This window comes from Rhinolophus sinicus, chromosome 1, assembly GCF_057876585.1.
Source record: "Rhinolophus sinicus isolate RSI-liver-muscle chromosome 1, RSI-T2T, whole genome shotgun sequence".
Taxonomy (NCBI): Eukaryota; Metazoa; Chordata; class Mammalia; order Chiroptera; family Rhinolophidae; genus Rhinolophus; species Rhinolophus sinicus.
In genome coordinates this window covers 57,580,018-57,607,552 of record NC_142501.1, presented here as the reverse complement: position 1 = coordinate 57,607,552, position 27,535 = coordinate 57,580,018, and the positions used below count along the sequence as shown (strand labels likewise).

At 54.2% G+C, this 27,535-nt stretch overlaps 3 protein-coding genes across 7 annotated transcripts in view; 1 reads left to right on the top strand and 2 right to left on the bottom strand.

The window, feature by feature from the left end:
• ANKRD52 (ankyrin repeat domain 52) overlaps positions 1-15,920 on the top strand; it is a 16,913-nt gene extending 993 nt beyond the window's left edge. The window contains exons 3-28 of the mRNA XM_019742280.3: positions 31-109; positions 314-384; positions 1,423-1,623; positions 2,101-2,188; positions 2,328-2,470; positions 2,740-2,952; positions 3,222-3,300; positions 3,607-3,721; positions 3,912-3,994; positions 4,103-4,220; positions 4,420-4,488; positions 4,667-4,807; positions 4,888-4,968; positions 6,164-6,275; positions 6,481-6,552; positions 6,840-7,041; positions 7,293-7,380; positions 7,456-7,573; positions 8,120-8,339; positions 8,524-8,611; positions 8,719-8,802; positions 8,899-9,044; positions 9,264-9,346; positions 9,540-9,622; positions 9,808-9,899; positions 10,329-15,920. Of these exons, the coding sequence (XP_019597839.1) occupies positions 31-109; positions 314-384; positions 1,423-1,623; positions 2,101-2,188; positions 2,328-2,470; positions 2,740-2,952; positions 3,222-3,300; positions 3,607-3,721; positions 3,912-3,994; positions 4,103-4,220; positions 4,420-4,488; positions 4,667-4,807; positions 4,888-4,968; positions 6,164-6,275; positions 6,481-6,552; positions 6,840-7,041; positions 7,293-7,380; positions 7,456-7,573; positions 8,120-8,339; positions 8,524-8,611; positions 8,719-8,802; positions 8,899-9,044; positions 9,264-9,346; positions 9,540-9,622; positions 9,808-9,899; positions 10,329-10,579 (3,120 nt within the window). The 3' untranslated portion in view covers positions 10,580-15,920. The remainder of the gene's footprint in view (positions 1-30; positions 110-313; positions 385-1,422; positions 1,624-2,100; positions 2,189-2,327; positions 2,471-2,739; positions 2,953-3,221; positions 3,301-3,606; positions 3,722-3,911; positions 3,995-4,102; positions 4,221-4,419; positions 4,489-4,666; positions 4,808-4,887; positions 4,969-6,163; positions 6,276-6,480; positions 6,553-6,839; positions 7,042-7,292; positions 7,381-7,455; positions 7,574-8,119; positions 8,340-8,523; positions 8,612-8,718; positions 8,803-8,898; positions 9,045-9,263; positions 9,347-9,539; positions 9,623-9,807; positions 9,900-10,328) is intronic.
• Positions 15,881-21,485, bottom strand: SLC39A5 (solute carrier family 39 member 5). Of its 2 annotated transcripts, none has more exons than XM_019742282.3 (11): positions 21,419-21,485; positions 20,018-20,370; positions 19,338-19,521; positions 18,386-18,548; positions 18,053-18,222; positions 17,684-17,824; positions 17,210-17,306; positions 16,952-17,122; positions 16,690-16,770; positions 16,389-16,579; positions 15,881-16,142 (listed from the first exon to the last, which is right to left on the bottom strand). In XM_019742282.3, the coding sequence occupies exons 2-11, from the start codon at positions 20,299-20,301 to the stop codon at positions 15,999-16,001; spliced, it is 1,626 nt and encodes a 541-aa protein (XP_019597841.2). In that variant the 5' UTR covers positions 20,302-20,370; positions 21,419-21,485; the 3' UTR covers positions 15,881-15,998. The 2 variants fall into 2 exon arrangements, with proteins under 2 accessions (XP_019597841.2, XP_074181669.2); XM_074325568.2 differs by lacking the exon at positions 21,419-21,485 and adding an exon at positions 20,692-20,819.
• On the bottom strand, positions 21,419-27,505 carry NABP2 (nucleic acid binding protein 2). 4 transcript variants are annotated; one of them, XR_012493946.1, is made up of 8 exons: positions 25,878-26,009; positions 25,383-25,485; positions 24,846-24,984; positions 24,668-24,739; positions 24,405-24,486; positions 24,250-24,313; positions 21,917-22,211; positions 21,419-21,485 (listed from the first exon to the last, which is right to left on the bottom strand). XR_012493946.1 is itself a non-coding variant. In XM_019742293.2 (7 exons), exons 2-7 carry the CDS (start codon positions 25,459-25,461, stop codon positions 22,012-22,014), a joined length of 636 nt encoding a protein of 211 aa, XP_019597852.2. In that variant the 5' UTR covers positions 25,462-25,485; positions 27,237-27,505; the 3' UTR covers positions 21,682-22,011. The 4 variants fall into 4 exon arrangements, 3 of the variants coding, with proteins under 3 accessions (XP_019597852.2, XP_019597850.2, XP_019597851.2); XM_019742293.2 differs by lacking the exons at positions 21,419-21,485; positions 25,878-26,009 and adding an exon at positions 27,237-27,505 and having other exon boundaries at positions 21,682-22,211; XM_019742291.2 differs by lacking the exon at positions 21,419-21,485 and having other exon boundaries at positions 21,682-22,211.
• Positions 27,506-27,535: the final 30 nt, after the last annotated feature.

Genomic DNA, 27,535 nt, shown 5'->3' with positions numbered 1-27,535 from the left:
CACAGCCACTCCTCTTTTTCACCCTATCAGGACCAAGAGAGGCGAACCCCACTGCATGCTGCTGCCTACGTAGGCGATGTCCCCATCCTCCAGTTGCTACTGATGTCAGGTGAAAGTGGGGAGCTGGAAGGTGTGGCACCTAGGGAGTGGACCTGAGGGGAGGAGCCTCTTTTTTCATATCCAAGGATTGTTCTCTGGTGCTTGGTCCAGGCGAGGCTACATACAGCTCCATCCCAATTCCCTGGCCTGATTACCAGCTTCCTTCCCTACCTCTTTCCACCTCCCCTCAAAAGAGGACATTATATCCCCACAGGTGCTAATGTCAACGCTAAGGACACACTGTGGCTGACCCCTCTTCATCGTGCTGCTGCCTCCCGAAATGAGGTACAGGTCTCCCGCCTCTTTTCACCCTTCGGAAGATGATGAGGTGGTTAAAGGTGAAGGTTAAGGGTTGGAGAGTCTCATTCCTTTACCTTGCAAGTTGGTCTACTCCGGCTAGGGAGAACACCAGCCCTTGGCCCCTCCCTCCTATCCCTAGAACTGGCTGGTAAGGGGGGGGCTGAGTGTTGCCAGCTAATGTGACGTCAGGGGAGAGCTTAACAGTGGGCTGGCAGACTGCAGGGGGCCCTGCTGCCAGGCCTGAGTGACTCATCCCTCCCTTGGGGGGCTACCTTGGAGTCTGATCCCCCTCTGGGCACTGAGATTTGTTTCCTTGTGATGGAGGGACATGGGTAGTGATCTGTTGCATCCCAGCCCCTCAAACAGCATGAAATTTGACAGCACAGGGGTCAAACATGCCTCATCAGTTGAGTCCATCAACCCTGAAGAGTGGGGAAGGTAGACCTCCCTCTTGGTTAGGTGGTCACTTCCCTGGCTCCAGCCAACAGGGAAGGGGTGGGACAGGCCAGTGGAAATGGGGTAAGTGGTGATTAGGGGGGCCATTTTAGCTTGGCTTTTGGAGAGGAGCCATTATCTGTGTTCTTACCTAGGTAATGGAAATGATCTTGTTGCCTATGGAAGGGCTGAAGGAAGCTGTTAGGGGCATTAATGTCACAGGATTGTGTATCTCTCCTAGGAGCAGTGAGGGCTTGGGATCCTCTCCGTGCATGGATTTGTTTGGTAGTGGCTGTGTGTGGGGGTGAAGATTTTCAGGGTCTGGGTTGGGGGGGTGATACTAGGTGCCTTGAGGAAGAGAAGGGATTCATGATTTCCTTAGCAAAGTGGGAAGATTTTAAGCTCTAAGAAGATCCAGAAGATGGAAAGTAGGTATTAAGAGGCTAGATATGTTGGAAAACTGAGAAGAGACTGTGTTGGGGGAGGGGGAAATGGGGCCACATGTGCCATGCTGACCTTGTTCTTCCTTCCATTTCTGATGTTTTACCTCCTGTTCCCCCTCTGTCATCTCTCTTATCCCCTCAACAGAAGGTGCTGGGGCTGCTGCTGGCACATTCAGCCGATGTGAATGCTCGGGACAAGCTGTGGCAGACACCTTTGCATGTGGCTGCCGCCAACCGGGCCACCAAGTGTGCTGAGGCTCTGGCGCCGCTGTTGAGCAGCCTCAACGTGGCTGACAGGAGCGGGCGCAGTGCCCTGCACCACGCAGTGCATAGTGGGCATCTAGAGGTGAGGACCTCGCCCAGTCTATGCCTTGCCTCCCCTCCTTCCTACTCACCTTCCCTGGCTTCTGGGCCACCAGGCCTCAGTAGGAGCACGGAATGAATGGGCAGGTTGGGTTGAAGTTCTTGACTTGGAGTTCAAGAGGGTGGTAAACTGTCTGGAGTTGTATGGAAATGTTAGTGTATATGCCTTTTTGTGAAGTGAGAGCCGTGTCTTTCAACACATTTTCAAAGACTTTTCAAAAGGGTTTAAGAACCAGATCACGTGAAGAGACCTCCTTGAGTTTTGACTCAAACTTCCGAATCTGTGTGGAATCTCCTTAGTGCCTGCTTCCTCTGTTCCCTCTAGTTCTCCAAATTATTCTGCTCAAGAACAAGGACATTAGGCTGCCTCGGCCTTTTCAGAGCTGAGGGCTCTCTGTTCTTAGGTACATTGAGGGCATGAACCTGGCTTTGAACAGGTGTCTTTCATATCCCGATACAGACGGTGAACCTGCTCCTCAACAAGGGAGCCAGCCTGAATGTCTGTGACAAAAAGGAGCGGCAGCCTCTGCACTGGGCAGCTTTCCTAGGTGAGAAAGGATTCACAGGAAGAGCAGGAATTTGACACTTAGGATTCCTGGGGGCAGGGAGAGGGGGTTGCAGCCTTCAGAGAGAGGCACTCAGGGCCTGAGAGTTCACCCTCCTTGAGAGCATCCTGTCTCTTCCTAGGGCATTTGGAGGTCCTGAAACTGCTGGTGGCACGGGGAGCAGACCTTGGCTGCAAGGACCGCAAGGGCTATGGGCTGCTCCATACAGCTGCTGCCAGTGGCCAGATTGAAGTGGTGAAGTACCTGCTCCGGATGGGGGCTGAGGTCAGGGTGCTGAGCACGGGGGCTGGGAGCGAAGGGCAGGGAGTTGGAGGTCAGAGTCTGTTACGGAGATATGAAGGTGTGGTTTGGGGAGGCATGGAGTATGTGGTATGAGGATCTGAGTAATACTTACCTTAAGTAATAGTGCCTTTAGTCTTTTGGGTCAAGAACCTGAGGGGGCTGAGGCAGTCATTGGATCTCTGGGATTCTTTAGGCTGTCTGTTTAAACTGATACCTCCCTTACCCCTTTACCCTCACCCCTGGAAATCCAGATCGATGAGCCCAACGCTTTTGGAAACACAGCTTTGCACATCGCCTGCTACCTGGGCCAGGATGCTGTGGCTATTGAGCTGGTGAATGCAGGAGCCAATGTCAACCAGCCGAATGACAAGGGCTTCACGCCACTACATGTGGCTGCAGTCTCCACCAATGGCGCGCTCTGCTTGGAGCTGTTGGTCAATAATGGGGCTGATGTCAACTACCAGGTGCCTGAAGGGGATGAGGCTGAGCCCAGTGGGGAGAGGAGCCTGGCCCTGGGGGTCCTGACTATATCTTCCCTTTTGGGTAACTCTCTGGGGGAGTTGTCCACTTGCCTCCTGGGTTGATCTTGCCAGGGACCTAGGAGAGAGTGGACTGAGAAGATGTCCATATGACCACACTGTCCTCAGGGATGTGTCTTTTGTAAGGGGAACCAGGCATTCTCTGTGCTGTGCACTCACAAAAAACAAACAAAAAACCTGCCATGTTTCCACAGAGCAAAGAAGGGAAAAGTCCTCTGCACATGGCTGCCATCCATGGCCGTTTCACCCGCTCCCAGATTCTCATCCAGAATGGTATGGACTCGGGAGACTGCGCTCCCTTCTCCTCCCCCAGAGAACTCATTTCTAGAAACCCCTTTCCTTCCTTATTCTACCTCCCATCCCATCTTCCAGTCAGGATGGGGACTTGGAGCCCTGAGCTGGGCCCTGTGGAAATGGCCCTGCTCTGTCTGCTCCATCCCTAAGGCTTATAAACAAGATAACATGTAGAATGCTTAGCCTGGCACCTGGCACATAGTAAGCACCCAAATGGTAGCTAACTAGCGTGAGTGGTCGGAAGCCTAAGGTTTGTCTGAGTTTGTGTGTGTGCATCCCCCTCAGGCAGCGAGATTGATTGTGCTGATAAATTTGGGAACACTCCACTGCATGTGGCCGCTCGCTATGGACATGAGCTTCTCATCAGCACCCTCATGACCAATGGCGCGGATACTGCCCGGTGAGTCAGGGCCCCTAGCCCCACGTCTAGGCTGCCTCAGATCTGTACACATCGCTCACATCAAACATGGAGCCACAAAGAAGCTTGCCAAAGGGAAGCTCACGCTCTTTTAGGCTGGTGGTGGGCCACAAAAAGAGGTCTATAACTGGTCCCTCCTTGACCCAAGGACTGAGTCCCAACTTCTCCCCAGGCGCGGCATCCATGACATGTTTCCCCTGCACTTAGCTGTTCTCTTTGGATTCTCTGACTGTTGTCGTAAGCTTCTTTCCTCAGGTATGTGCTGGCCGGTTGGGGGTTGAGCAGGTGTGCCCGGGAGCAGAGGCCTTTCCCCTCTCTGCTCAGTGCCCTCAGATAGGAACTGTGGCTGTTCTGGCCCTGCAGGTCAGCTGTACAGCATTGTATCTTCACTCAGCAATGAGCATGTGCTTTCAGCTGGGTTTGACATCAATACGCCTGATAACCTTGGCCGGACTTGTCTTCATGCTGCTGCTTCTGGAGGGTGAGTTCTCTTCCCTCTCTCCCAGGCCTTCAGAAGAGAGATGGGCCTTCCTTTCCTGCCCAGATCTGTCGCCTTCTCACAATAGGAGCAGTCACAGCAGAAAGTACTGTCTAGTTCCATCCTTCCTTAGCCCCTCCCTGCACCTGTGGCTTCTCCTTGAGGTTCTCACTCTCTTAACCCTCGTCCTCCTTCCTCTTAGGAATGTTGAATGTCTTAATTTGCTGTTGAGCAGTGGAGCTGACTTGAGGAGAAGAGACAAATTTGGAAGGTGCGTTGATGTGCAGGCGTATACATGGGAATTGTCTGGTTAGAGACAAATGATAGAGCAAGGGTTGGGGAGTTGGAGTATTAAGTGAAGAGAATATCACAAAGCAGCTTTTGGCAGCCCTTCTGGGTGCATTTGGATCTTTCCATGATGCTTCTACCCACCCTCTACTTCTCCACAGGACCCCCCTGCACTATGCAGCCGCCAACGGCAGCTACCAGTGTGCTGTCACACTGGTAACTGCTGGGGCAGGTGTCAATGAGGCCGACTGTAAAGGCTGCTCTCCCCTCCACTACGCCGCCGCCTCCGACACCTACAGGAGGTGAGACTCCCACTTAGGCCCTCTCAACCCCACTCACCTCCCTGAGCCTCCCCCTGATTTCTTTACTCTCCCTCCCACAGAGCGGAACCCCACTCATCTTCCAGCCACGATGCTGAAGAGGACGAGCCACTGAAGGAGTCCCACAGGAAGGAGGCCTTCTTGTGAGTAGCTAAAAAGAACCCCTGGGAAGTGCTTTCCCAGCAGTGCTAACTCTGGTCGTCTTATTCTCCCACCCACTGTGAAACCCACCACCAGACTTCTGCTGCTGTGCTGTCAGTCAGCCAGCAGTGTGTTTGGAACACTCTTAAGTTTAGTCCTGGACTAAGCATTGTGGGTAAAGGCAAAAGTATGAGACATAGTTCCTCCCTTTAAGGGACAGATGGTCTTGAGAGGATCAGAAAAACCAAACACACAAAATCATTTATTTATTCCACAAGCATTAATTGATTACTTATTAGGTACCAAGCACTGTGCTAGGTACTAAAGATAAAGGATGAATTACCCCAAATTTCTGCTCTTTGACAGCCATTAATCTGTTGAGAAAGATAAATAAAAGGGCACTTATATACGTTCTAATGTAAGCTGTTGATAACGGGAGACTGGGCACGGAGTATATGGGAACTCTGTACAATCTTCACAATTTTTCTGTGAATCTAAGACTGTTCTAAAATAAAAGGTTTATTTTTTAAAAAGGGTACTCAACAATCCAAGAGGATCAGTGTGTGACTTTTGGCAAGTAACGTAACCTCTCTGTGCCCCAATTTCCTCAACCATAGTGGGGATAAGTATCTACCTCATAGAATCACTATGAGAATGAAACGATTTAATGCGCATGAAGTGCTTAGAACAGTCCTTGACACATAGTGGTGCTAAGCACGGTGTTATCACTACTAGTACAGCTACTAAGCTATGCGAAGGGTGCCAAGGGAGTAACTGGGAAGCTTGGGGAAGGCCTCACAGAGGAGAGGATGCTGGGACCAAGTTTGAAATGAGTAGACTTCTACAGATGGCCTGGGAGGAGAAGGCCTTCGCGGCAGGGGAGCGCGTGCCTGGAGATGAGGGGAGAATGTCAGTCAGCAGCAGGTTAATAGCTGGTACTCGTGCTCTAGGTTCTCGAGGAGAGCGTTCAAAGGATAAAGGAGGGCACTGAAGCCAGAGTGGTGCAGGGCGGACCTGGAGGAGGGGTGGCTCTGGAGCTGGGCTTTCATGGGCAGGAGTTAGCCTCGCTAGAGCAGAGGCTGGGTGTTGGCCGCCTAGGCCTGGAGGGGCTTTCTTGCCCCTCTCCTTTGCCTCTCCCAGAACTATGCCCTCCTGGACTAGGCCTGTCCCCACCTCACAGTCTACCTCTGCCCCCAGCTGTCTGGAGTTCTTACTGGATAACGGTGCAGACCCCTCCCTGCGGGACAGGCAGGGCTACACAGCTGTGCACTATGCAGCCGCCTATGGCAACAGACAGAACCTCGAACTGGTACGTGTGGGATCTGCCCCGGGATGGGGGAGGCAGGGGCAGGGTACACAGTCTACTTTTATGTTTGTGGATTCTGGAACCAAGGGGTGACTGAATCAGATGGGGTCTCTTAGATCAGAGGCTCAGGGGATTACTGGGGGTGGGAGGCAGGGATGATATCTCGGGAGTTCCAGAACTTCAGCGCCTGGTGTCCTGTCCATTGCAGCTCTTAGAAATCTCCTTTAACTGCCTGGAGGATGTGGAGAGCACCATTCCAGTCAGCCCTTTGCACTTAGCTGTGAGTCCCATCCTTTTCCTCCTGCCTTCCTTGCTGCTACCTGCCCCAGGTCTGCACAAGGTGTACGCACCTGTGAATCTGTCCTTGCCTCTGCCTTCTTGTGGGGATATGGCAAGTGGGCAGTGGTCTGGAGAAGGGATGGACAAAGTGCAGATTAGGGGCCTGAGGGACCTGAGGAGCTCGTGGGGAACTCTACTGCCCAGAGTTTCCCCATGGGCCTCAAGAGCAGAGTGGGGCAGTGTTCTGAGCTTCTGAGCTACATCCGTTGGTTGCCTGCACCCCTCCAGGCCTACAACGGTCACTGTGAAGCCCTGAAGACACTGGCTGAGACGCTGGTGAATCTGGATGTAAGGGACCACAGGGGCCGGACCGCGCTCTTCCTGGCCACCGAGCGAGGCTCCACTGAGTGTGTGGAGGTGCTTACGGCCCACGGCGCCTCTGCCCTCATCAAGGAGCGCAAGCGCAAGTGGACACCCCTGCACGCTGCTGGTTCGTACGCCCCTTAGGCTGTTTCCTCCCCTTCTCACACCAGACCTTGGAGACTGGTCCCCAATCCCTCCTGAATGGGATTGGAGTTGGGAGTAAAGTGGGATAAGGAGGATGGAAAATTCCTGTCCTGATACGGAGCTCCCAATCCCCCTGCCCCAGGTCTTCCCATAATCTCCACCCTCCAATCATTTGGCCTTGACCTGGCCTCTTCCCCCCGACCATGCATTGACACAGGCCCCCTTCCCTCCTAGCTGCCTCTGGCCACACTGATTCCCTGCACTTGCTGATTGACAGTGGGGAACGCGCTGACATCACAGATGTCATGGATGCCTACGGACAGTGAGTGTGGGCCGGGCTGGGTGCACATTTTCCCATCCCTGCCGGCCCTCACCCTTTGTCCTGCCCCCTCTGTAGAACCCCACTGATGCTGGCCATCATGAATGGCCACGTGGACTGTGTACATCTGCTGCTAGAGAAAGGATCCACAGCTGATGCTGCTGACCTCCGGGGCCGCACCGCCCTCCACCGTGGGGTGAGTGAGCTGCTGGGTGGTTTGCTCACAGCCGGGCCTGGACATGGGAGCACAGGACATCAGACTCTCTAGCACGTGGGCCAGGATTTTGTGCCCAGGGCCTTCCTGGGCTTCACTGTGTTTGCTCCAGGATCTCCCTTATTACCTTGCTTTGTAATCATATGCACTACCCAGACGACCCCAAGATACCCTGCCAGCCCTGTCCCTTTGGATAATGCTGCCATTACCCTGGTTTTTTCCACCATCGCGTGTCCTAAAGCTGCCTCCTCCTCCATCCCACGGGATTCTATCCAATTGATCCCTTAGTTTTCTTTTTACTCTGTATCCTCTCCCACTCCAGAGTGCCAGGAGTCACTCTTGCTCTCCTAATTGGCACAGAGAGTGAAGGAAGGAGATGCTGTTCCCTAACACTTAGAATCATTGCTGTAACGACTATGTGTGGAGCCCTCGATGTGGTTCTGCCTTCTGGGCTAGTCCCAGGGACTGGGTATTGAAAGGGAAGGGAGTGGCTCTTCACCCCTCCTCCCCACCCCGTGGCCCCCACAGGCAGTGACTGGCTGTGAGGACTGCCTGGCTGCCCTGCTGGACCACGACGCATTTGTGCTGTGCCGGGACTTCAAGGGCCGCACACCCATTCACCTGGCCTCGGCCTGCGGCCACACTGCAGTGCTGCGGACCCTGCTGCAGGCCGCCCTGTCTACAGACCCCCTGGATACTGGGGTGGATTACAGCGGATACTCGCCCATGCACTGGGCCTCCTACACTGGTAAGTGTCTGCGGCCTTTCCAGACCAGGACACGGGACTGTGTCCAGACTAAGGATCAATGGGTTGAGGGAGGGACCTGGTTTGCTCCGCATCTGGAAGTGGAATGGAGCGTCAGGAGGTGGACAGGACAGACGTAGGGAACCTTGTTATTTCTCCCCATCACCACTCTTCCTTGCTCATACAGGACATGAAGATTGTCTGGAGTTGTTACTTGAACACAGCCCGTTCTCATACCTGGAAGGAAACCCCTTCACTCCTTTGCACTGTGCAGTGTGAGTCCCTTCCTGCGCCTCAGCCCCTCTTAAGGATATGTGACCTGTGCCTAGCACAGGCAGTGCACTGCGCTTGCCCCTCCTGCTGAGTCTTCTTCTTCCCCCAGAATTAATAACCAAGACAGCACCACAGAGATGCTGCTGGGAGCTCTGGGTGCCAAGATTGTGAACAGCCGAGATGCCAAAGGACGGTGAGTGGGAAGGAGCCTGCGTTGCCTCTCTGGCCTCCTCTTTCTGCCCAGGCGGAAGAGCCTTCCCCATCTCACTGCTCTGACCCCACTCCATAGGACCCCTCTTCACGCCGCTGCCTTCGCGGACAATGTCTCTGGGCTCCGGATGCTGCTGCAGCATCAGGCCGAGGTGAACGCCACTGACCACACTGGCCGCACTGCGCTCATGACGGCGGCCGAGAACGGGCAGACCGCTGCTGTGGGTGTGTAGGGGCCGTGTGTGGAAGGGAGGAGCTCCTCTTGGGTTTTTGCAAGATGGGTCAGCCCTTCCTGTGGGGTTCTGGAAACAGGAGGCATGTCTTTGGGTGTTTCACCTTCAGCAGATGGGATGCAAAATATATGCACATCGGAGGTTGGAGAGCCAAGATGGCTGCTGCTCTGGGAGGAAGCGTCAATCCCTCTCTGTCCCCTTTGTCTTGTAGAATTTCTGCTGTATCGAGGGAAGGCAGACCTTACTGTGCTGGATGAGAACAAGAATACTGCCCTCCACTTGGCTTGTAGCAAGGTACTGCCTGGAGTGGTGGAGGAGGGCTGCGAGGGCAGGACGTGATGAAGGAGGCTGGGGCTGCCTTGATGGGAGAGAGGGCTGAAAGAGAAGTCAGGACCAGCTAGCCCGTCCCCCTGCCACCCTGCCCAACTCCTCTATGCCTGTCATGCTTCCACTTCACAAGTCTCTATTCTCTATTTCTCTCCCTCAGGGCCATGAGAAATGTGCCCTCATGATCCTGGCAGAAACCCAAGACCTTGGCCTTATCAATGCGACCAACAGTGCGCTGCAGATGTGAGTGCCCAGGGCAGGGGCTCCTGGCTGGGGGTGGCAGGGGGGTGAAGAAAGAGCCACCTGCGTTCCAGGGGCTCTCTGGCGCTCACAGTCTTTGTTCAGCGCCCTTGTTACTTTGGCTGGGGGTGGAAGGGCAGCTTGGCATCCCATTGACTTCCTGCTTCCTCTCTTTCCTTTCTTCCAAGGCCACTCCACATTGCTGCCCGGAATGGTCTAGCTTCTGTGGTGCAGGCCCTGCTGAGTCGTGGGGCCACAGTGCTGGCTGTGGATGAAGAAGGTGGGTGGGGCCTGGAGCCCACCGCCTCTCCAGGGTTTGGGGTCAGGGACATGCTTGAGGAGGTGACTTCTTAAACTTGCTATAAACTGGATTTTCTTCTCAAGGGGACTCTTCAGAGCAGGGACCCAACACCAACACACTAGAGTCTCTGAGGGGAGTCTGCTGGAACTAGGTGGGGCCATCAGGGTCATCAGGAAGACCCTCCGTACCCCTCAGCATTCTGTCCCCCATGCTCTGCCCTTTGCCGCACACTTCATCAGTCTGCCTGTTGGCTTCCCTGGGTCCTCATGGCCCTTGACTTCTGGCCATGCTTGGTACTTGCCTGCCTTGGTTCCCTCCACAGATAAGAGAGCTCAGGGCCTGTGGGAAAGGGAATGGGGCCCCAGAGATACCGAATCCCGTTCCTCATTTCTCGCCCTTGTCCTGCAGGTCATACCCCAGCACTGGCCTGCGCCCCCAACAAGGATGTGGCAGACTGCCTGGCCTTGATCCTTTCCACCATGAAGCCTTTCCCACCCAAGGACGCTGTCAGTCCTTTCAGCTTCAGCCTGCTCAAGAACTGCGGCATTGCAGCAGCCAAGACGGTGGGTGGCTGCGGGGCCCTGCCCCACGGGGCCTCCTGCCCCTACAGCCAGGAGCGGCACGGCGCCATTGGGTTAGATGGCTGCTACTCTGAGTAGCCCCCCTTCAGTGTCCCTCTCCCTGCCGGTGGCTTGATATCTTATTCTATTTATTTAGAAAAAGTCTATACATTTAGGGCACTTTAAAGGAGAACACGACTGGTTTGGGGGGCGGAGGGGGAAAAAAGCACTGGGGAGCAGCTGCTCACCCCTTTGCCACACCATCCTGGCCTGGCAGGGGTCTGGGACTGACAGGGCGCACCCCAGGCCCTTGGTACCCCCAGGGCAGCCCCTTCTGCCAAGTGTCCCAAAATGATTGCTAAATGCCTGGCTCGCCCTCTCTTTTACCCCATCTCTCAGTTCCCTTTTTCTGCTGCCAGCTCCCCCAACTCTTCCCTCTAACTCTCCCTTCTGTGTCCCCTGCCCCTGCCCCTACTGCCAGGCAGATTCCCTCTTCCATACCCATCACTGCCTCCCTGCTCGGCCGGCTCCTCCATCCCGCAGCAGTGAGAAGCCTTAATTTCTGGTACTGTGTGAGCACTCTGGGGGTGTTCCCCTCCCCCTTCAGGGGCAGCTAGTGGATGAAGGGGGAGGGTATTTAGCACTGGGGCCTGGAGCTTTTCCCCCACTTCTGTACCCCATCACCCCTAAAGTTCAAATGCAAAACACTTGAAGCAGCAACTACTGTACCTGGGCCCCAATCCTGCACTCTCCCCTGGCTCCTCATATGCAAATCAAGGGCTGGTTCTGCCCCCACAGCCTGCCCCTCCCTGCTTCCTTCCCCCTCCTGGCCTGGCCCCCTAACCACGCACTTTAACCTTGCTTCTTTCTTTTAACTTCTTTTGGGAGAGCAGAGCCTCTGGCCATTGCCTCCCTGGCTTTCCTCTCCCTTAACTTTGAGGCTTGTCATGAATTTTTAAGTAAGCATTTTTATCCTTTAGGGGAAGAAACAAATTAATTTCCTGCCCATTTCAAAAACCACAGCCCTAGTCTGTCCTATGTGTTTCAGGCATGTGTTGGCATGTGTGTGGAGGGAGGAGCTGTGTTCTTCCTCCTGTGCCCCCCAGTCCCATAGTTCCTTTGTGCTCCCCGTCTGCCACCACCTTCCATTATGTCTAAGAGGACCCACTGCCCCCAGTCACTCCTGATCTGAAGCCAAAGATGGTGGGAGGAGCAGAGCAGACTAGGCACCGTCACTACTAGGGACCCAGGCTTCCCCTCCAGTGTGAGGATGAAGCTCTGATCTAAGGAACAACCAACAGATACTGAGGCTTGGTCCCTGCCTTCCCGGCAGCAGGGAGAGATGGGATTGAGCTCGGGGCTGCACTGAGAAGATTCCTCAAAGTGGCACCCCAAAAGCCAAACTGGGCCGGAGTGAGGAGGGGGCAGTTTTTTCTCTAAATGTAGCATTGAATTTGGCCCTGGTCCCTTCAAATGCCCTGTCCATCTATCTCCTAGCTAAGCCTCCTGGACAGTTGGACCCACTCCCACTCCTGTAGCCCAGTGTTCCTTTCCTCACACTCAATACCTCAGCCAGGGGCCAAGACACAGAACTTGAATAGAGGTCATGCCCCCTCCACCCCCACAGTGCATCCTTGCCCAGTTTGGCTGCCATCAGTATTGTCCCCTGAGAACTGGACAGGCTTCGTTTACACAGTAGAGGGTCTCCCCTGGGGGATCCCTCAGTCTTCTGCCCCTACCCATGCTTGCTTTATTCACAATCTTGCCCACTTTTCAGTTGTGGCCCCTGCAAATCTTGCCACCCTTGCCAAGGGTGGGCTAAGGGGAGGGGAGGCATCCCAGGGCCCCTCCATCCCTCACAAATACCCTTAACCATACCTCATGCTCGTTCCCTGATTCCTGGGGGTTTTGTCCAAGTCCTTCATTCTTTTTATCATGGTCCCTTTTTGTCCTCTCTCTGTGTCTTGCTTCCCCCACCCCTCAGTTCCTAAACCATTTCAAAGCTTCCAAATGACCATTATTGGTGAGAAGGATTGTGCAGCTTTTTAGTTTTTATTTTTGTTTTCAAAGCCAAAGGGCCTTGCAACGCCCCTCTTGCCCTCCTCCCTCCATACCCTGTCCTCCCCTATACGACAATCAATGTGACCTCTCTTAAGGGCTGCAGCCCCCCACCCTCACCCTGCTGGTTCTGCAGAGCTTGCCCCCTAACTTCAATTCTCTCTCCTGAAATCTTCCCATTCCACCCCTCCCTCTCATTTTGGTGCTGGGAATTAGGTGGTGGGGGGCGGGGGAGCTGGGACCTCCCGAGAAGAAGACTTGGGGTATCAGTCGTGTTCTCCTTTATCCACGTTCGGCGATGACAGGAAGAATTGGAGTATTTGTCAGGAGCCCCAGTGTTTTGCTAGATGAGATTTCTGGTGGCTGCCTGCTCCCTGCTGCCTCTTCAGCACACCGTCAGCAGTGCTGGGGCAGGTGGTGGGGCCTCCTTCGTCCCTCCTCATGTGGCTGTGAGGAGGGTGGAGGACAAGCAGCCTCCTCTCCTTATGCCAAAGGAATTCCCACACCCCACCCCGGCTTCTCCAGCCCCTAGGATTTTTTGAAACATTTTGACCATTCTCATGGCCACTGCATATTTATTTTAATGTTAAGATTTTTTTTAAAAACCTCTTTGACTTAAACGGGTGTGGAGAAGTAAAACAGGCAAAATGCCCCCCAATATTCAGGGGGTAGGGTGGGGAGGAAACCTCTCCTTCCCTTCGCCCGCCCTCTTTCCCTCTCCCTCTCCCCACCGCAGCTCTAAAGCACTTGCTTCAAGTAATAAGCACTTTTGAGAAAAAGCCTATTTTGAGTGAGGACCTGGGAGCAGCCCCAGGTCCCAGCAAAGGAGACAGCGAGGGCTACATAGGAGACAGGGAAACAGACTAGTGAATCAGAGGGCGAGATGGAAAGAGCCAGTTTTTAGTTTCTGATTTTTGGGGGACATGTTTCTGATTGGGCGGTGGCTTTGGCAGGGTTGTGTACTATCCTTCAGAAAAACAAATGGCACAAACTGTGGGTCCCAGGATGGACCAACAGACCCAGGTCACTGCCACTGTTCAGATGAGACTGACGGGCCACCTCCCCCACCCCGGGCCCCCTGAGCCATAGGACTGCTGAAAACCACTGAATGTACAGCCCAGGTTGGGGTGGGGAGCGGCCCCTGGGGGAGGGGGCTTCTCCTTTTGTTTGGTGCTGTGGGGGGTGGGAGAGATGAGACTGAGGGACTGCCACCCTACTTAGACATGTGTTCCTTGGGGTGGAGGGGCTGAGAAGGGCCCGCCTCCCTGTCCAGCCCCAGCCACGGCCCCTCTTCTTTCCTCATCCCTATCCGTTTTGACTGTAAGTCCAGCTCACCTTTGCCTTCAATATGTAACCAAAGGAAAACTCAATACTGTTTCCACCGCTGTCTGCCCACCCAAGCACCTTTTTACTCCCTGGACCTAGAAGGGGAGAAGAGGCTGGGGATGCAGGGGGCGTGGGGCCAGAGTGAACGGTTCTACAGCTGTATCCACAAAACCTTCTCTGGGGTCTTGGAAGGGGCCCTGAGAGGTGGGGTGGGGCCAGGCTGGAAGGCTGGGAGCAGGCACACTCTGGATCTTGTGCACATGCGTGTTTCTTCGTCTGAATGACTCCCGTGACTGTGCTCCAGCAGGGAGGCCCCTTCCTCTATCCCTCTCCGCCATTCTTCACCCTCTCCCTCACCCAGTGTTCATTCCCACCTCCCCTTCCCACCGCAAAGGAAAATAGCCTTACAGACCCTAGCCCAGAAACCCTCCTCCTGGGGCAAACCAGTGTGGGGCCCCATCCTGCCTAGTTTGAACCCTACCTTGTAAGAAGGAGGGGGAAGGAGCAAAGCAGCCCCTTCCCCCTCGTCATGGTGGCTCCAGCCTCCATGGCCTTGACCCACATTGGGCAAGGGCGGAGGTGAGGAATATTTGAGGACCAAGCCCAGTGGTCTGGGAAGAGGGAGGTAGAGAGGGAAGGGTCTGACTTGAGGACTCCCACCTCCCAACCCAACCCCTAGAGAAGCGACCAAATCCCAGAGACGGGAGGACGCTGGGTGGGGAGGGTCTGCTCTATGAATTACTTGAAGGTACTGACTCCGAGGCTGCTGTCGCCCACTGAGGTGTGAGGGGGACACTGTCACCGCGTGTGGGAGGCAGAGGGTGGCGGCTGACCAGAGAGGATCTGCCCTTGGCCCGCCCCCACTCCTGCTAGGCCCCCAGGGAAGTCGGGGAGAGCCTTCCCCTCCCATCTCCATCCCTCACTCTGGGCACCCTCTCCAATTGCACTAAAGTAGCTGTTGTGCCAGTCTTACCCCCACACCAGGGTGGGGTCTCTGCTTCCAGTCCTTTCTTTCTGTCCCACTGCCTCTGCTCCCGTCCTGGACAATCTCCTTGTTCCCTATATTCCTGGATAGCTCAGCTTTGTATGTGTGTGTTTGGGGGTGGGGGTGGGTTCCAGCTGGAGTGGGTTTGGTAGGGGTTTGGGAAGGGCTAGGGGAAAGATGGAGGATGAAATCTCCTACCCCCTTCCTCGACTCCAAGCCACAGAAGCCTGGGAGGGAGGGTACCTACTCTCGCTGCCTGCCGTGTGTCTTGCAGATGTGCCAAAATGGGGGTGGGTGGGAGGGGAGGGTGCCTGGCAGAGCGGCCCCCAGGGTGGCTCTCTCAAAGCAATACAGTTCCTCCTGCCTGGGGGACGGCAAGACAGGGGAGAGGGTTGGGTTGGGGACCTGGGGGTTCCCTGTGTATAGCTATGTATATTCAGGGGTGTTCTCTGTCTGGTACCCGCTGTGGGCGTCTATGTGTGTGTGGTCCTCCCCTTCCCCATGCCCTGCATGACCTGTGATGCTGCAGACACCACCATCCTGTGTGCAGGGGTGTGTTGGGGGCACTGAGGGGCATGTCCCATGTCCTGTTGCACCCTCCACCCTGTGACCCATGTACTCGGTTGTAGGAAGTAAAGAGAACTGAGCACAATTCACTGGATTCTAGTTGAATCTTTCTCTAAGCAATTTTCCCTTTCCTTCCCTTCTCCCTGCCTTGGATCCACCTGTGGTGCTAGCGTTGGGGTCGGGGGTGTTTCATGCTGGTGGGCAGCAATAAAGGGCAGATCTGCCCAGAGGCCTGTATCCCCAGGGTGCTGAGGGTAGCAGGAAAAAGTGGGGACCTCGGTGCATTGCCCCACCCCTCCCCCTCCTCCCTGGGCTAAAGCACAATGCTCTCCCCGAAGATTGATGCACCCTGTACCCTCCATGCCCGACTCTTGTCCTCCCCCGACCTGCTTGGAGCCCTCCCTCCTGCCACATCCTGGTTTTCTATGCTGTTTTGGTGCAAGTACAACTGTCGTAGTCATGGCTTTGGGATGGGTTCTGTTTATTAAAATCCTATTGCTCCTACTGGCCCTGTGTCCCGCCTCCATTCCTGTGGTTGGGGGGGAAGGAAGGGCAAGCTGGACGCCTTTCCACTGGCCCCCATCAGCCATCAGAGACCAGGGGCCGTAGCTGCTCCTCCAGCAGGGCTATGGTGAGCATGAGGCCCCCCCCCAGCAGCAGCCCCAGGCCCTGCAGCAGCACTTCGAGCATAGAGAGGGGCTCAGGAGGACGCAACAGGGCGGGTAGCTGAAAGAAAAGAAGACTGTCAGGATCCTGGCATTGTCTCTGTCCCCTAAACGCCATAAAAGTGTCAGGAAGCATCAGCAGCCCCGCCTGAACGCTTCCAGGCCAGTTTCTCAGACTGCGGGCCTGTGGCCAGCACAGCACCCTCCCAGATGGTCGTTGGTGGAGGTGGAGGGACTAATGCTTCCCTCTCCTCCACACCCCCTCCCCACTTCCCTCAGTTTCTCTGCAGCACCCCACACCTCTCACCATGTCCACAAGGGCCACATAGAGGAAGACCCCAGCAGTGACCCCAAACACCCAGGGAGTGAGGGGGACGGGGCCCAAACTGAGCCCCACCCCCAGGGCTGCACCCCCCAGCCCCAGAGCTCCAGACACCAGGCTCAGCAGCAGCAGCCGCCGAAAGGACAGCCCTGCCCGGAGCAGCATTGCAAAGTCACCTGTTGGGAAGAGAAGACAGGGTAGGAGGAAGTAAGCCAGGGCTGCCCTTCACCTGTGTCACCCCACCAGCCTCCAAGTTCCACCCCAACCCCACTCCCACCATTCCTACCCAGTTCGTGGGGCAGCTCATGACAGAAGACCGCTAGGGTAGTGCTGAGGCCACTGGAGAAGCCATGAGAAAAGGCAGCACCTGGGGTTGGCAGAATTAGAGGTGGGCAGTCCAGAAAAAGCTCCCCCTCTCCCTCCTCCTCCCGGGGCAGGGTCTACATTCTCTCTGGTGCTCTCATCTCCCCGCTTGCTGGGAGCCCTCTCCTAGCCCCAGCCAATGACTAGAAGCCTCTGACCTGCCTCCCTCAGTCCCCTCGCCTCACCTATGGCCAGCCCATCAGTGAGGTTGTGCAGACCATCTCCCAGGAGGACCATCCATGTTATATCGGCATCACCACCACCCTGGTGACCATGACTGTGGCCTTGGTGCCCAGGAGGGACTGGGGCTGGTGTAGGCTGGCTGTCCTGCTCCGTGCAGCCCTGAGCCCCGGCCTCTGCAGAGAGAAGGGCAAGGACAGTGTTGGTGGCTGCAAGGGAGGCTGGGAGCTGGGAGCCTACTTTTCCTTTTCCCCTCCGGTCACCTGGCACTGCCTGTAGGGGTTGAAGTGCCATCCCACTGCCATCCTCCAGGTCCAGGTTTGGTGTTCCGAGATCTTTTCTTTTTTGCCTGCAGCATCTCTGAAATAGGAAGGTATCTGTCTTGGTGGAGGAGGCAGCAGTGCCAGAGGCTAAGGAGAGACCAGGCTACCAGCTGGGAAAAGCAACACCTGGTTCTGTTTCTGGCACAAGGGGATGTTTTCTTGGCCTCTACTCTCTTCCCAGGTTGGCACCTCCCTGTTTCTTGTTGCCTTGAACTCTGAAGAGGAGGCTGTTCAGCCAGAAGTCCTGGGTTTATGCTGAGGGGCCCGACCCAACTCCCTGTTAGTGGTCAGGGCCTGCAGCCAGGCAAACAGCTGTGCCAGGAGCACGCGCGGCCCCTCACCTCCTGGCTCATGTGCCAGTTCTTGGCTACGACTCTGGTGTTGGCAGAAGGAGGAGAAAAAGGTGTCACTCACTGGCCTGAGCCCTCGGCGCCGCAAAAGCCCTAGCACGTTCTCCAGCATGAAGAGCAGGAAGAGGCCGCCAAGCACTGACAGCCCTGGACCCAGATCCTCTTCTGGTCGCCAGCTAGGTCCGGCGTGCTGCCCTTCTTGTGCCTGACAGAGAGGGGGTCAGGGCAGACCCCGGAGTCCCAACACCCCACTGACATCCCCCTCCTGGGTGGGAGGTGGCACGCCTTCACTCATACACTCTACTAGAAGGCAGCTTGCGGGCTGACGGGTGGGGGGGGGGCGCCTGGGGTTGTCCTGTGACTGGGACCACCTCGGGTACGAGGGGGCTGTCCACCAGCGGGGCCAGGGGAACGAGGAGGGGGCTCCACGTACATGCGGCAGCAGGTGGAGCAGTGCGTCCCCACAAAGAGTGCCCACAGCTAGGGCCGCCAGGAAGCCCAGCAGGGGCCGCAATAGCCGAGATCCCAGGAGCCGCAGCAGCAGCAGGGAGAGGGGAGCAGGGAGGCTGAGCAGCAGGACGGCCAGGGCACTATGAACCAGGGCTGGGGAGAATCGGGCTGAAGTTAGGCCAGGGCTAGAGGGAGGGGCTCACAGACAGATATGCTACAAAAGGAGGCAGGACTCCAACGAACCCCCTTCCTTGGCTTGGAGCCCACTCCCTATTCAGGATTCAGGGTGCCCCACCACCCACTCTCACCCACTGACCAGATAGTAGATCCTCTGCAGGGGTTGGGGCCGGGGCCTGGATGCAGACGCGGCTGTCGATCTGATAAAGCAGGGCCGGGCACAGCAGAGCAAACTGACGAGGGGTCAGCGGAGCAGCGGGGCTCAGGCCAAAATTGACCAGCAGCTGGGAGCCATTCAGACACTAGGGGAGTTGAGTTGGGAGTCATACATGGGCCTGTGACTCAGATCTTTAATGTCTGCCCTTCCATTGCATAGACTCCTGGGTCTCTCCCAGGGTCCCTGGTACATCAGGGACTAGGGACAGGTATCTATAATCAGTGTGTTAATTATTGTGAATATTTAATCCAATGCAAATATTCAAGACAATGCAGGTTGAGCGCTAGTGATCGTTGCCACCGTCTCCCTCCCTCGCAAGCACCTGATGATGTCATTGATTTGGTCATGGAGTTGATTAGACAACTAGAGCTCTCTAGTCCAGAATCTTAGAAGGGAAAAGAACCTGAAATGCCATCAACCTTCCTCTCAACAGCCCTGTCACATGTTTATCCAGCCTTGGCTTGAATGCTTCCTGCGATGGGGCACTCACTCCCACCAGGCCTGCTTCTGGTTAGCTTTGGCTGCCCGCTGGTGTGTTGTGGGACAAGTTCACTGTCTTTCTGGATGAAGAGAGCCATCAGCTCCCTGCAGGTCTCCTCTCCAGATAACCAATCCCACAGCCTACCATGGGCTGCTTCTTTGGTTTCTCTGCTTTGCCAAGTGTGACCCCTAAATTGGGTGGGTCTTGGAGTTCTGGGTGTGTTTTCTCTGCTTTGAGACTAGAGGGAACATTTCATATTGGAATAACGTACCCTAAGACCATATCTGGACTTTTCTTTTTTTTAAGTAACTGTATCAGATTACTGACTCTAAACACTTCATGCCATCTAAGTCTCATGGCTCCTTCCCCCTCTCAAGCGCTTATCACACTCACATCTTCATTCAGATGGTCAGCTAGTGAATGGTCCAGCAGCAGAAGCCTGTGAAAAAGGTCCAGGCCCGAGGGGGCTGGCCCATGGGGTGGTGCTGGGGCCTTTGGCTCCTCCAGGTCACCCCACCCCGAGGGACCCAGAGGCAGCTCAGCCCAGACATCCACATTCAATTCAGGGTCCTGTGTCCTAGAACGGATGGATGGGATAGCAAGTCAGACTTGCCCATGTTCTCTGAGAAACCCCCTTGAGAGGCTGCCAGGGAGCTTAGGGGAAAAGGGAAGACCAGTCAGTCCCTGGCTGGAGTTCCTGGGACCCAGAAACCACGGACTGTTAGTCCTGGGAGGATCTGAGAATTATCAGTTTATAGGTATGGGGGGTATGGGGGTGAGAGGAAGCAGGAATTGGGGGACAGCCAAAAATGCTACAAACTGGGAACCAAGTCAGGCTGGAGACACTGAGCATTGAGACTAAGAGCAAGGAGATGAAGGGCCCAGGATTTGGAAGAGGAGAGAATTAGAAAGCAATAGAGGCAAATGGGATTGAAGGCATACAAGGAATCAGGTTCTGAAAAATCTGTAATCCCAGGAGTCTGATTTTTGGAGCCAGGTCATTTAGACAACTGGAGACTGAGCTAAACACAGCTTGGATGTGGGATTTGGGGGTGGAGGAAAGGGTCTAGTACCTGTGTGTGGAGTTGTATTCAGCTGGGGATGCAGCCGGACCAGCCGGAGGTCCATGATGTCCCAGGCGCAGCCCCTGAACACGGCCCAGCCCCAGGCTGTGGAGAAGCCTGGCAAGGCCCCCTGCGGTCAGCGTGCCATTCTCCCCGTACAGGCCGAACAGCTGAGCCAGGTAATGGTTCTGCTCCTGCTCAGCGGGGCCCAGGTTGGGGGCTGAGCCCCCTCCCCAGCCCAAGGCCACACACATACACAGGCCAGTCAGCAGATGACTCATTGGGAGCCCCATTATTGGTGGGAACTGGTCAGAGGCTGTTTCCAGTTTCTATTCCTCCTGGAACATCCTGAGGATGGTGCCCTGGAAGAACAAGGAGGAAGGGTCGGGGCTCCTGCTCTGCTGTCCAGCCGGGGCCAGAGGGGATCCCTCACTCATATAGCTCCCCCCTTAAATCCAGCAGCAGCCCCCATCCTCCCTCCCCAGTACCTCCCGCTGAAGCAGTCTCCTCGTTTGCCAGTTCCTAAAACACCTTCCCTCACCCACAGTGCTCCCTTCATCTGATCTAGAGCTGACAGTCCTTTCCCTGTCCTCTAAACCCCGGTCCTCAACCTTGCCCCACCTCTCTATCCCCCCTCAATGCCCAGGACCTCATCCCCACTGGTAGCCTACAAGCCCCGTCACCTCACGTCCCCGTCAGGCCTTGCAGTGGACACTCAGGTTCCTGAGTCAGGGAGGGGAGCCAGGCTCAGCCTCCAGGTGCCCAGGTGGAATGGAGGCCACGTCAGATGGAAGGTTGGCATGCACAAGCCCCCCCTTCCCAGCCCACCTGCCTTGGGGCGGGGTCAGGGGCGGGGCAAGTGTGGGAAGGCTCACATGAGAGAGGAGTTAATGGTTCACTGGTCTCTTGGGTGGGGGTCAAAGGTCAGTCTCTGCTGGGGCCCCCAGTAGGGAGGGGCCACCCTCTGCCCCTGGAAAAGCCACACAGCTAAGGAGAGTCTGAGCCTGCACTTCTCTTTGATACTAACCCAGTTGGTATCATTTTAACCTTTCCCTGAATATACTCTCACCCCAACTACCTTACTTCTGGCACTGGGCTTCATTCATCTCCATCCCTATCCCCACATTCCCTGGGGAAGTCGGGCCCTAAGCTGTATCCCTAAGCTGGAGAGAAAGGTAAAGAGGAAGATAAATGGCCACCTCAGATGCATGGGGAGAAATTGTTTTTAGCAATTCGTCACCCCAGAAGTGTAAGAGCCAGAACTCTGAGAATCCACGACCAAGAAAGGGGAAGCTCTGGTGGGAAGAGAGAAGAAGTATCTGGGCTCCCCTCAGATGTTCCACATGGTTTAAGATCAGGGGAGCACAGTCTGATTGGGGCGATTGGTCCAGGGGTAGAGGTTGGTATTACCTGACAGCAGGAGACAGAAAGGACGCCGAGAGGAAGGGGGACACAGCCTTCTTGGTTCCAGCTGTGGCTGGGGGGGGAGGCAGACAAGCGGGCAAGGGTCACCTGCAGGGAGGGGGCAGGGGAGGGACACTACCTTAAAGGGGCAGGCCTGCTTTGCTAAGACAGTAACCTATGTCCCCTCCACCCTCTAGGAACACCCCACCTTCCCAAACGCCCAGCTGTTAACCTCTTCATTTTCCCACCAAAAGCAAAGGAGTCCAGGATAAAGTGGTAACATTTATTAGGAAGGAGGGATTCAATTAGACTTCCACATCACACACGCACAAGAAACAGACCATAATGGCCATTTCTAAAGAGGAAGGAGGGCAGGCAGAGAGCCCAGGATCCCAGGGGACAGGCAGCTTCAGCTGGACAGGAGGGTGAGGATGGGCTTGGGGGGGAAAGCCACTGCTCACCACCCCTTCAGTGAAGTTTAGTGACTAAAATACTGCTACCTACCCTGTTCCCCCCAAACCAGCAGCCCAGTAGAAGGCTGTGTTCTCTAGCAGACACTTGGGTTATGGTTGGTAGCAGGAAGGGAGAAGAGTGTCTTGCTATCTCTTGCTGCTCCTTCGGGTTTCTTTGCCGTTACTGACAGGGTTGTTGGAGGGGCCAGGAGGGCCAGCAGGTGTATGGTTGGGCTGGCTTCGGGTAATCCGGGTGCTGGGGGGGTGGGAGGGAGTGTGAGGGGGGTGCGGGCCACCACCAGGACCTGGTGGGGTGCTCAGTCCATTCCCGTTCTGGCTCTCAGAGGCTAGTTGTGGGAGAAGGGGAAGAAACACAAGAATTAGAGAATTAAGGTAGGAGAGGGGTCCATCCCAAGGCATCCTCCCATGCCCCAGACAGTAGTGCAGTCTTCTTTAAACACAACGTGAATACCAACTGAACCAAGTGCAAAGAGTGCAGGTTGTATAAATGGAGTCCCAGAGAAAAGTCAAACAGTCATTTTCGAAGTTGCTACGTGAACCCTAGTACAGTATTTTTCTCTTTTATTCATCTCTGTAGTATTGGGAGTCAGGCCTAGAATTAGCTGTTTAGTTCTAGGCTCTAGGACGTCTGACAAAATGCCCCTTTACCAAAATTGACTGTAAAACTGGAGAAGCCTGGGAAGTAGAAGGGCCTGAAGTTTCTGTGTTATAATAGAAGAAGGACCTTTAAAAAAAAAAAGGTATGGTGTGTATCACGATGACACATGTTCATTTTGGAGAATATAAATAAGAATAAGCAAAAAAAATATTATACATACTCTCACACCCTCAAAATAATACGTAACATTTGTGTGTATATTTTAAATGTTTGATAGAGCCAGGTATGTGAGATGACTTCCTGAGCTCCCATAACTGTGCATGTCACTATCACTGCACTCACTACAGTGTTTTATAATCATCATCTGTGTGACTCTCTCCTTCATAGACTACAAGCTCCTAAAGGCAGATGCTGTGTTTTATTCCTTGGCATTCCTCGGCATTCCTCATCTATAAAAGTTTGTTAAATGAAGGCAGAGGCCTGCCTCTCACATACATAGAGCACTATGAATCCTAAATGGCGTAGGAGTCATAGGCTAGTGCTTCTCAGACCATATCCTGGTTAAGCCCTGATGCTTCACCAGACGAAGATATCTGCAGCCAAAACTGAAGAACAATGCCCTTTCCTCAACTCACAGAAAAAGTTCAGAGAGTGTACAGAAAGTCAATGTTAAGTTTTTAATGCCAGACATGTTTTTTTTTTTGTTGTTAAGCCTGTTGTACCAACTGGAAGAAGACAGAGTGAATAAACATCTGGCAAATGAATATCAGGAGCAAACAGGCTTAAATGTACCTTATTTAAAATATTTTTATAAATTATGTAGTTATGGAGATCTGAAAATATGTAATAGTCATATTTTCAGTTGAAAACATGGATGCTAATTTTTGTGGTGGAATTAGATATAATTTCACGGTGTCTCCAAAAAACACATGATCCCCAGTGGTTCTGACACAAACAATTCTGAAAACCATGGTAACGGGATGCAGACACAAACTGAGGAAGAGTAGAGGCCGCCTGAAGTCTAGTGTCCCAGGGAGAAACCTAAAGCACAAATCCGAGGCCAGAGAGAACCAAATACCCAGGGAGCAGTAGGGTCAGTTGGGAGATGACCCAGAAGAAGAAGGAGCATTAAAACCAGGTTCTTGAGGAGAAGCCAGGGGACGGAGGAGGTGGTATTGGTGAGTGATTCTAATCAAAACCTGATGATTTGCAGTAAGGCCCCAATTCCTCAAGAGACCAAAAGCAAGGGCTTGAAGTACATGAGATGGAAGAATCGTAATCCTGAGGGCCAAGGCCGAGAAGCAGGACCTTTAATTTCAAGAAGAGTGGTGACTCCAAAAAGGAACTATTTAGTGCTCCAAAACTCTGTAGTGTGGACTTCATGTTGGTCATACAAGTAAAACCATGTATTACAATTATATAATAAGTGAAAATGGGCAAGTGGAAAGGGAAACGTGCTGCCATAGAAGAAGCAGAGAGAAACAGCCAGAATGAAGGAGTGCTATCTTTGTGGAGAAATCGTCCTCATTTTTGCCTTTGAGTGGTAGTGGCAAAAGGGTCCCAGAGCTCTAGCAGTGAGAAAAAGGCCCCCAAACCTTTTCACCACAGGGACTTGTAAAAGAACTGGGAGAAGAATTGGGATTGGGTGGAATGGGATATATTGAGAGAAGAGAGATTTAGAAAAGGGATGAGGGCAGTGCCATCGCTCCAGGCTGGGAAGAGGAGAGGAGCTAGGCAGACCAGCAGATGGAAGGGCACAGGTTTACCTGGAGAAGCGGCAGGGGGTCCGGTGGTAGGCTGGGGAGCTGTGGGGCTGCTGTCGTTCTGCACCTGAAGGCACAGATTACACACTCAGACCTTGCTCCCTACCCTGCTTCTTTTCCTGACCTGCCCTCTCCCACGTCAGGGCCATAGGACTCACCGTTTTGTTGGGTGCCTGTTGGGCGCTGTACTCTGGGTTGGGCTCACTGAAGTTAGGAACCTCAGAATAAACCATACAGAATCTGCAAGGGGAGAAAGTGGCTAAAGGCTCAGACCCATCCTTTGGGCCACTGCTGGAGGCTTCAGAAAGGTCCAGATATAGGCACATGGACTGCTCACCCTTACGCTGCCTCCTTGCAAACTTTAAAACGTCCCCCGGTTGGCCTGGTGTTTCTCTATCCCAATCCCCAAGACAGTACTTACTCTCCAATCTTCTGAAGGTCACCCCCACGGCCAGTGTACAGTGTCAGACAACCTTTGAACACCGAAGCGTACCTTTGGGGGCACAAAATGCAAGATTCAGAAGAGTTACAGGGACTGTTAATCTCACTCTCTTGATGATTACTGCCCTTGGATAGCCAGACATCACAAGCTGGCTTACCCTTTGGTCAGCCGGATAATGTCCCCTGGCTGGATCAGGTTGCCCACATCATCCCAGACGGAGATATTGATGCTGCCAGTTTTGTCTGCCACTTTGCAGGTCCGAACTTCGTGACCGTCCTTTGTCTTGGTCACTCGGCCTGGAGGGAACATTTTAATGGGAGAAGGGGGTCAGAAGAATGAGATCTTGATATTCGTGGGGTGAGGGACAAGACGTACAAAGAAGGCAAAGCCAAATCTCTAGGGCACCTTGGGGTGGGAGTGGGAAGTGGAGGGGCCAGCACCATGGAGAGGGCCCTGAATAGAAAGAGGCCCGCGTGGCACTGGAGGCTTGAATCTGGCCAAGAGTTCCATCTACCCTACACTTCACTGCAACTTTAGGGGCTCGGGTCTACTAGGAGAGTGATTCCGCGTGAGCCAAGTCTTGGGGTGTGCCCTGCCACCCACGGAGCAAGTTAAAAACGGAGTCGGTGTTCCCTCCTTCTGTCCCCCAACCTCAAGAACCCGCGCAGAGGGCCCACTGCCCCAACATAGCCACCTGTCTCCAGCACAATGAAGATAAGGTTCAGATTCTTGAGCCCGGGCTTAATATCCTTCACGAAGGTCTCCGTCGTCATGCTGCCCGAGCCTCAGCACCCCACCTAGAAGGGGGAAAAAGGGATGAACGCTCAACGCTTGGAGCCTTCTTCCGAAGCTCCACTTCCCAAGGTCTATCTAAGACACTTGACTGGGGTCAGGCTGCCTCAAACCCTCCAACTCTTCTAAAAGATTAGAAACGAACTTCCCCGGGGGCCTCCAACTTCAAGATCAGAATTTGGGGGTCTCTGTATAGGCTGCTTCGGGACTGGAAGGCCCCCTCCCGGGATGCTCTTTTAGTCTCAAGCCCCGAGGTGGGGGAGCCGACGGAGACGTGGGTAGGGAACCCGGTGCAGAGTCAGGGAATGGAATCTTACTGTCCAAACCTTCTCGAACCCTCATCCGGACAACCCGGGACTCGGTCCATCCCCTCCCCCACCCGCAGCCCACCACCCACCCAGGCCGACCGCTGGACAGTGTATGCTGACTAGCCGCCCGCAGGGGGAGCCACATGCCCCGCTGCCGCCGGATGCCACTCAATGGAACGCGGGAGTGCCGATATTCCCGGAAGTTTCCCTCTGGCCTCTTCCGGCCAATCAACGCAGCCCTGGCGCGCCCCGCTGGCCCCCGCCCAGCCAATCGGGACCCGAGTTTCGCGAGCCGCGAAGGGGGCGTATTTCAGATATTAAAGGAGCCTGGGAGTTGATGGGCTCCGCAATGAGAAAGGTACACCACCAGGGGGCGCCTCGGGTTCCAATTTTCCTTTCCGTGATGGAATGTGCACTTAAGATCTAAGATTTTGTTTCTCTCCTAGACGTGACACAGTGGAAAAAGGATCAAGGGTTTTGGAATCCGGCGGACATAAGTTTGAACCCCACCTTAGTGCTTCACTTCTTTTCCTGACAGTTCTTAAATATTCAATTCCATTTTGCAGACAAGCAAATTATATAAAAAGCAGTGCCTAGCACACAGGAGAGTTTCCTCTTCTCCCACTGCTCTAACCCTCATCTTTATTCCCGATTTGGGGCCCTTCATCTTTAATGCACTATCTAGCTTGATCAGGGTCTCTGGGAAAAGTGGCATTCACACCACAGACAATAGGCAGACTCACTCTTTTCGAAGAAATGGGACACGGGGCAGAGTACAATATTTACTTTAGTCCCTTTCACAGTTCAAAAGGCATCTGTTCCTAATGTACTTACCTCACTCGATGTCAGGGTTCCACCCCATGACTGAAAAGGAGTCTGGAGCCTTTAGTTTCCTTTGAGACTTGTCAGTCAACAAAAGGTAGCTTTCTCAGTAATGTGTATAAATCAGTTACATATAAATAAATGCACATAAATGTGTATTATCATTTACTTAGCGAATATCCATAACAAATATTAGCTTCAGATTAGCCTAAGAGGTCATGTAATTGTAGTGCCTTCACTTGCTTAAATTAATCCCTTACCTTCTACTAAAGCGCTTTAGGGTCCAGGACCTTGACTATCCTCAGAGCTCAGGTTCTCTCCCGCCCACACCCCCAACCACGGTGTTGTATCCTAAGGAAATCAAACAACAACCCAGAGAGAGGAACATTTTATCTCCCTTTTCTCCCCTTAGGTGTTTCAGGTAACTCTACAAGTGTTCAGAGAACCAACGTAGATAACGGTAGGAGTGCGGCTAGGAGAGAGGAGGGCAACACTTGGATTTCCTAGATCAAAGCCTTGCGGTCAGATCAGACACTCCCCGTTCCCCACCCCGTGGTCGTCAGGTTGAGACAGTATCCACTCTCGTGACTATGAATCATAGGGTCGGGAGACTCCGAGATGCTGACCACAGCTCTGGAAATGAGAAAGGCCGGGCAGATGGCGGGTCACAATGCAGGCTAGCCAACTCGAGACGATCTCGCACCACGCCGCTTCAGCCTTAGGATACCACACACGTGCGCCCCTCCAAAGCGAAGTCTCGCCCTCCAGGGGAGTCAGCCTCGGGAATCAGCCCCTGACGTTCCCACTGGGAAGAACATAGAGTTCTCCCTCCCAAATGGCTATAGAGACTTCCGGTCTAGAGCGGAGGTCTGGCTAGCCTTCCTCTCTCCTCGTTGGCCGCTCGTAGCTTCTAGTCTAGGTTTGA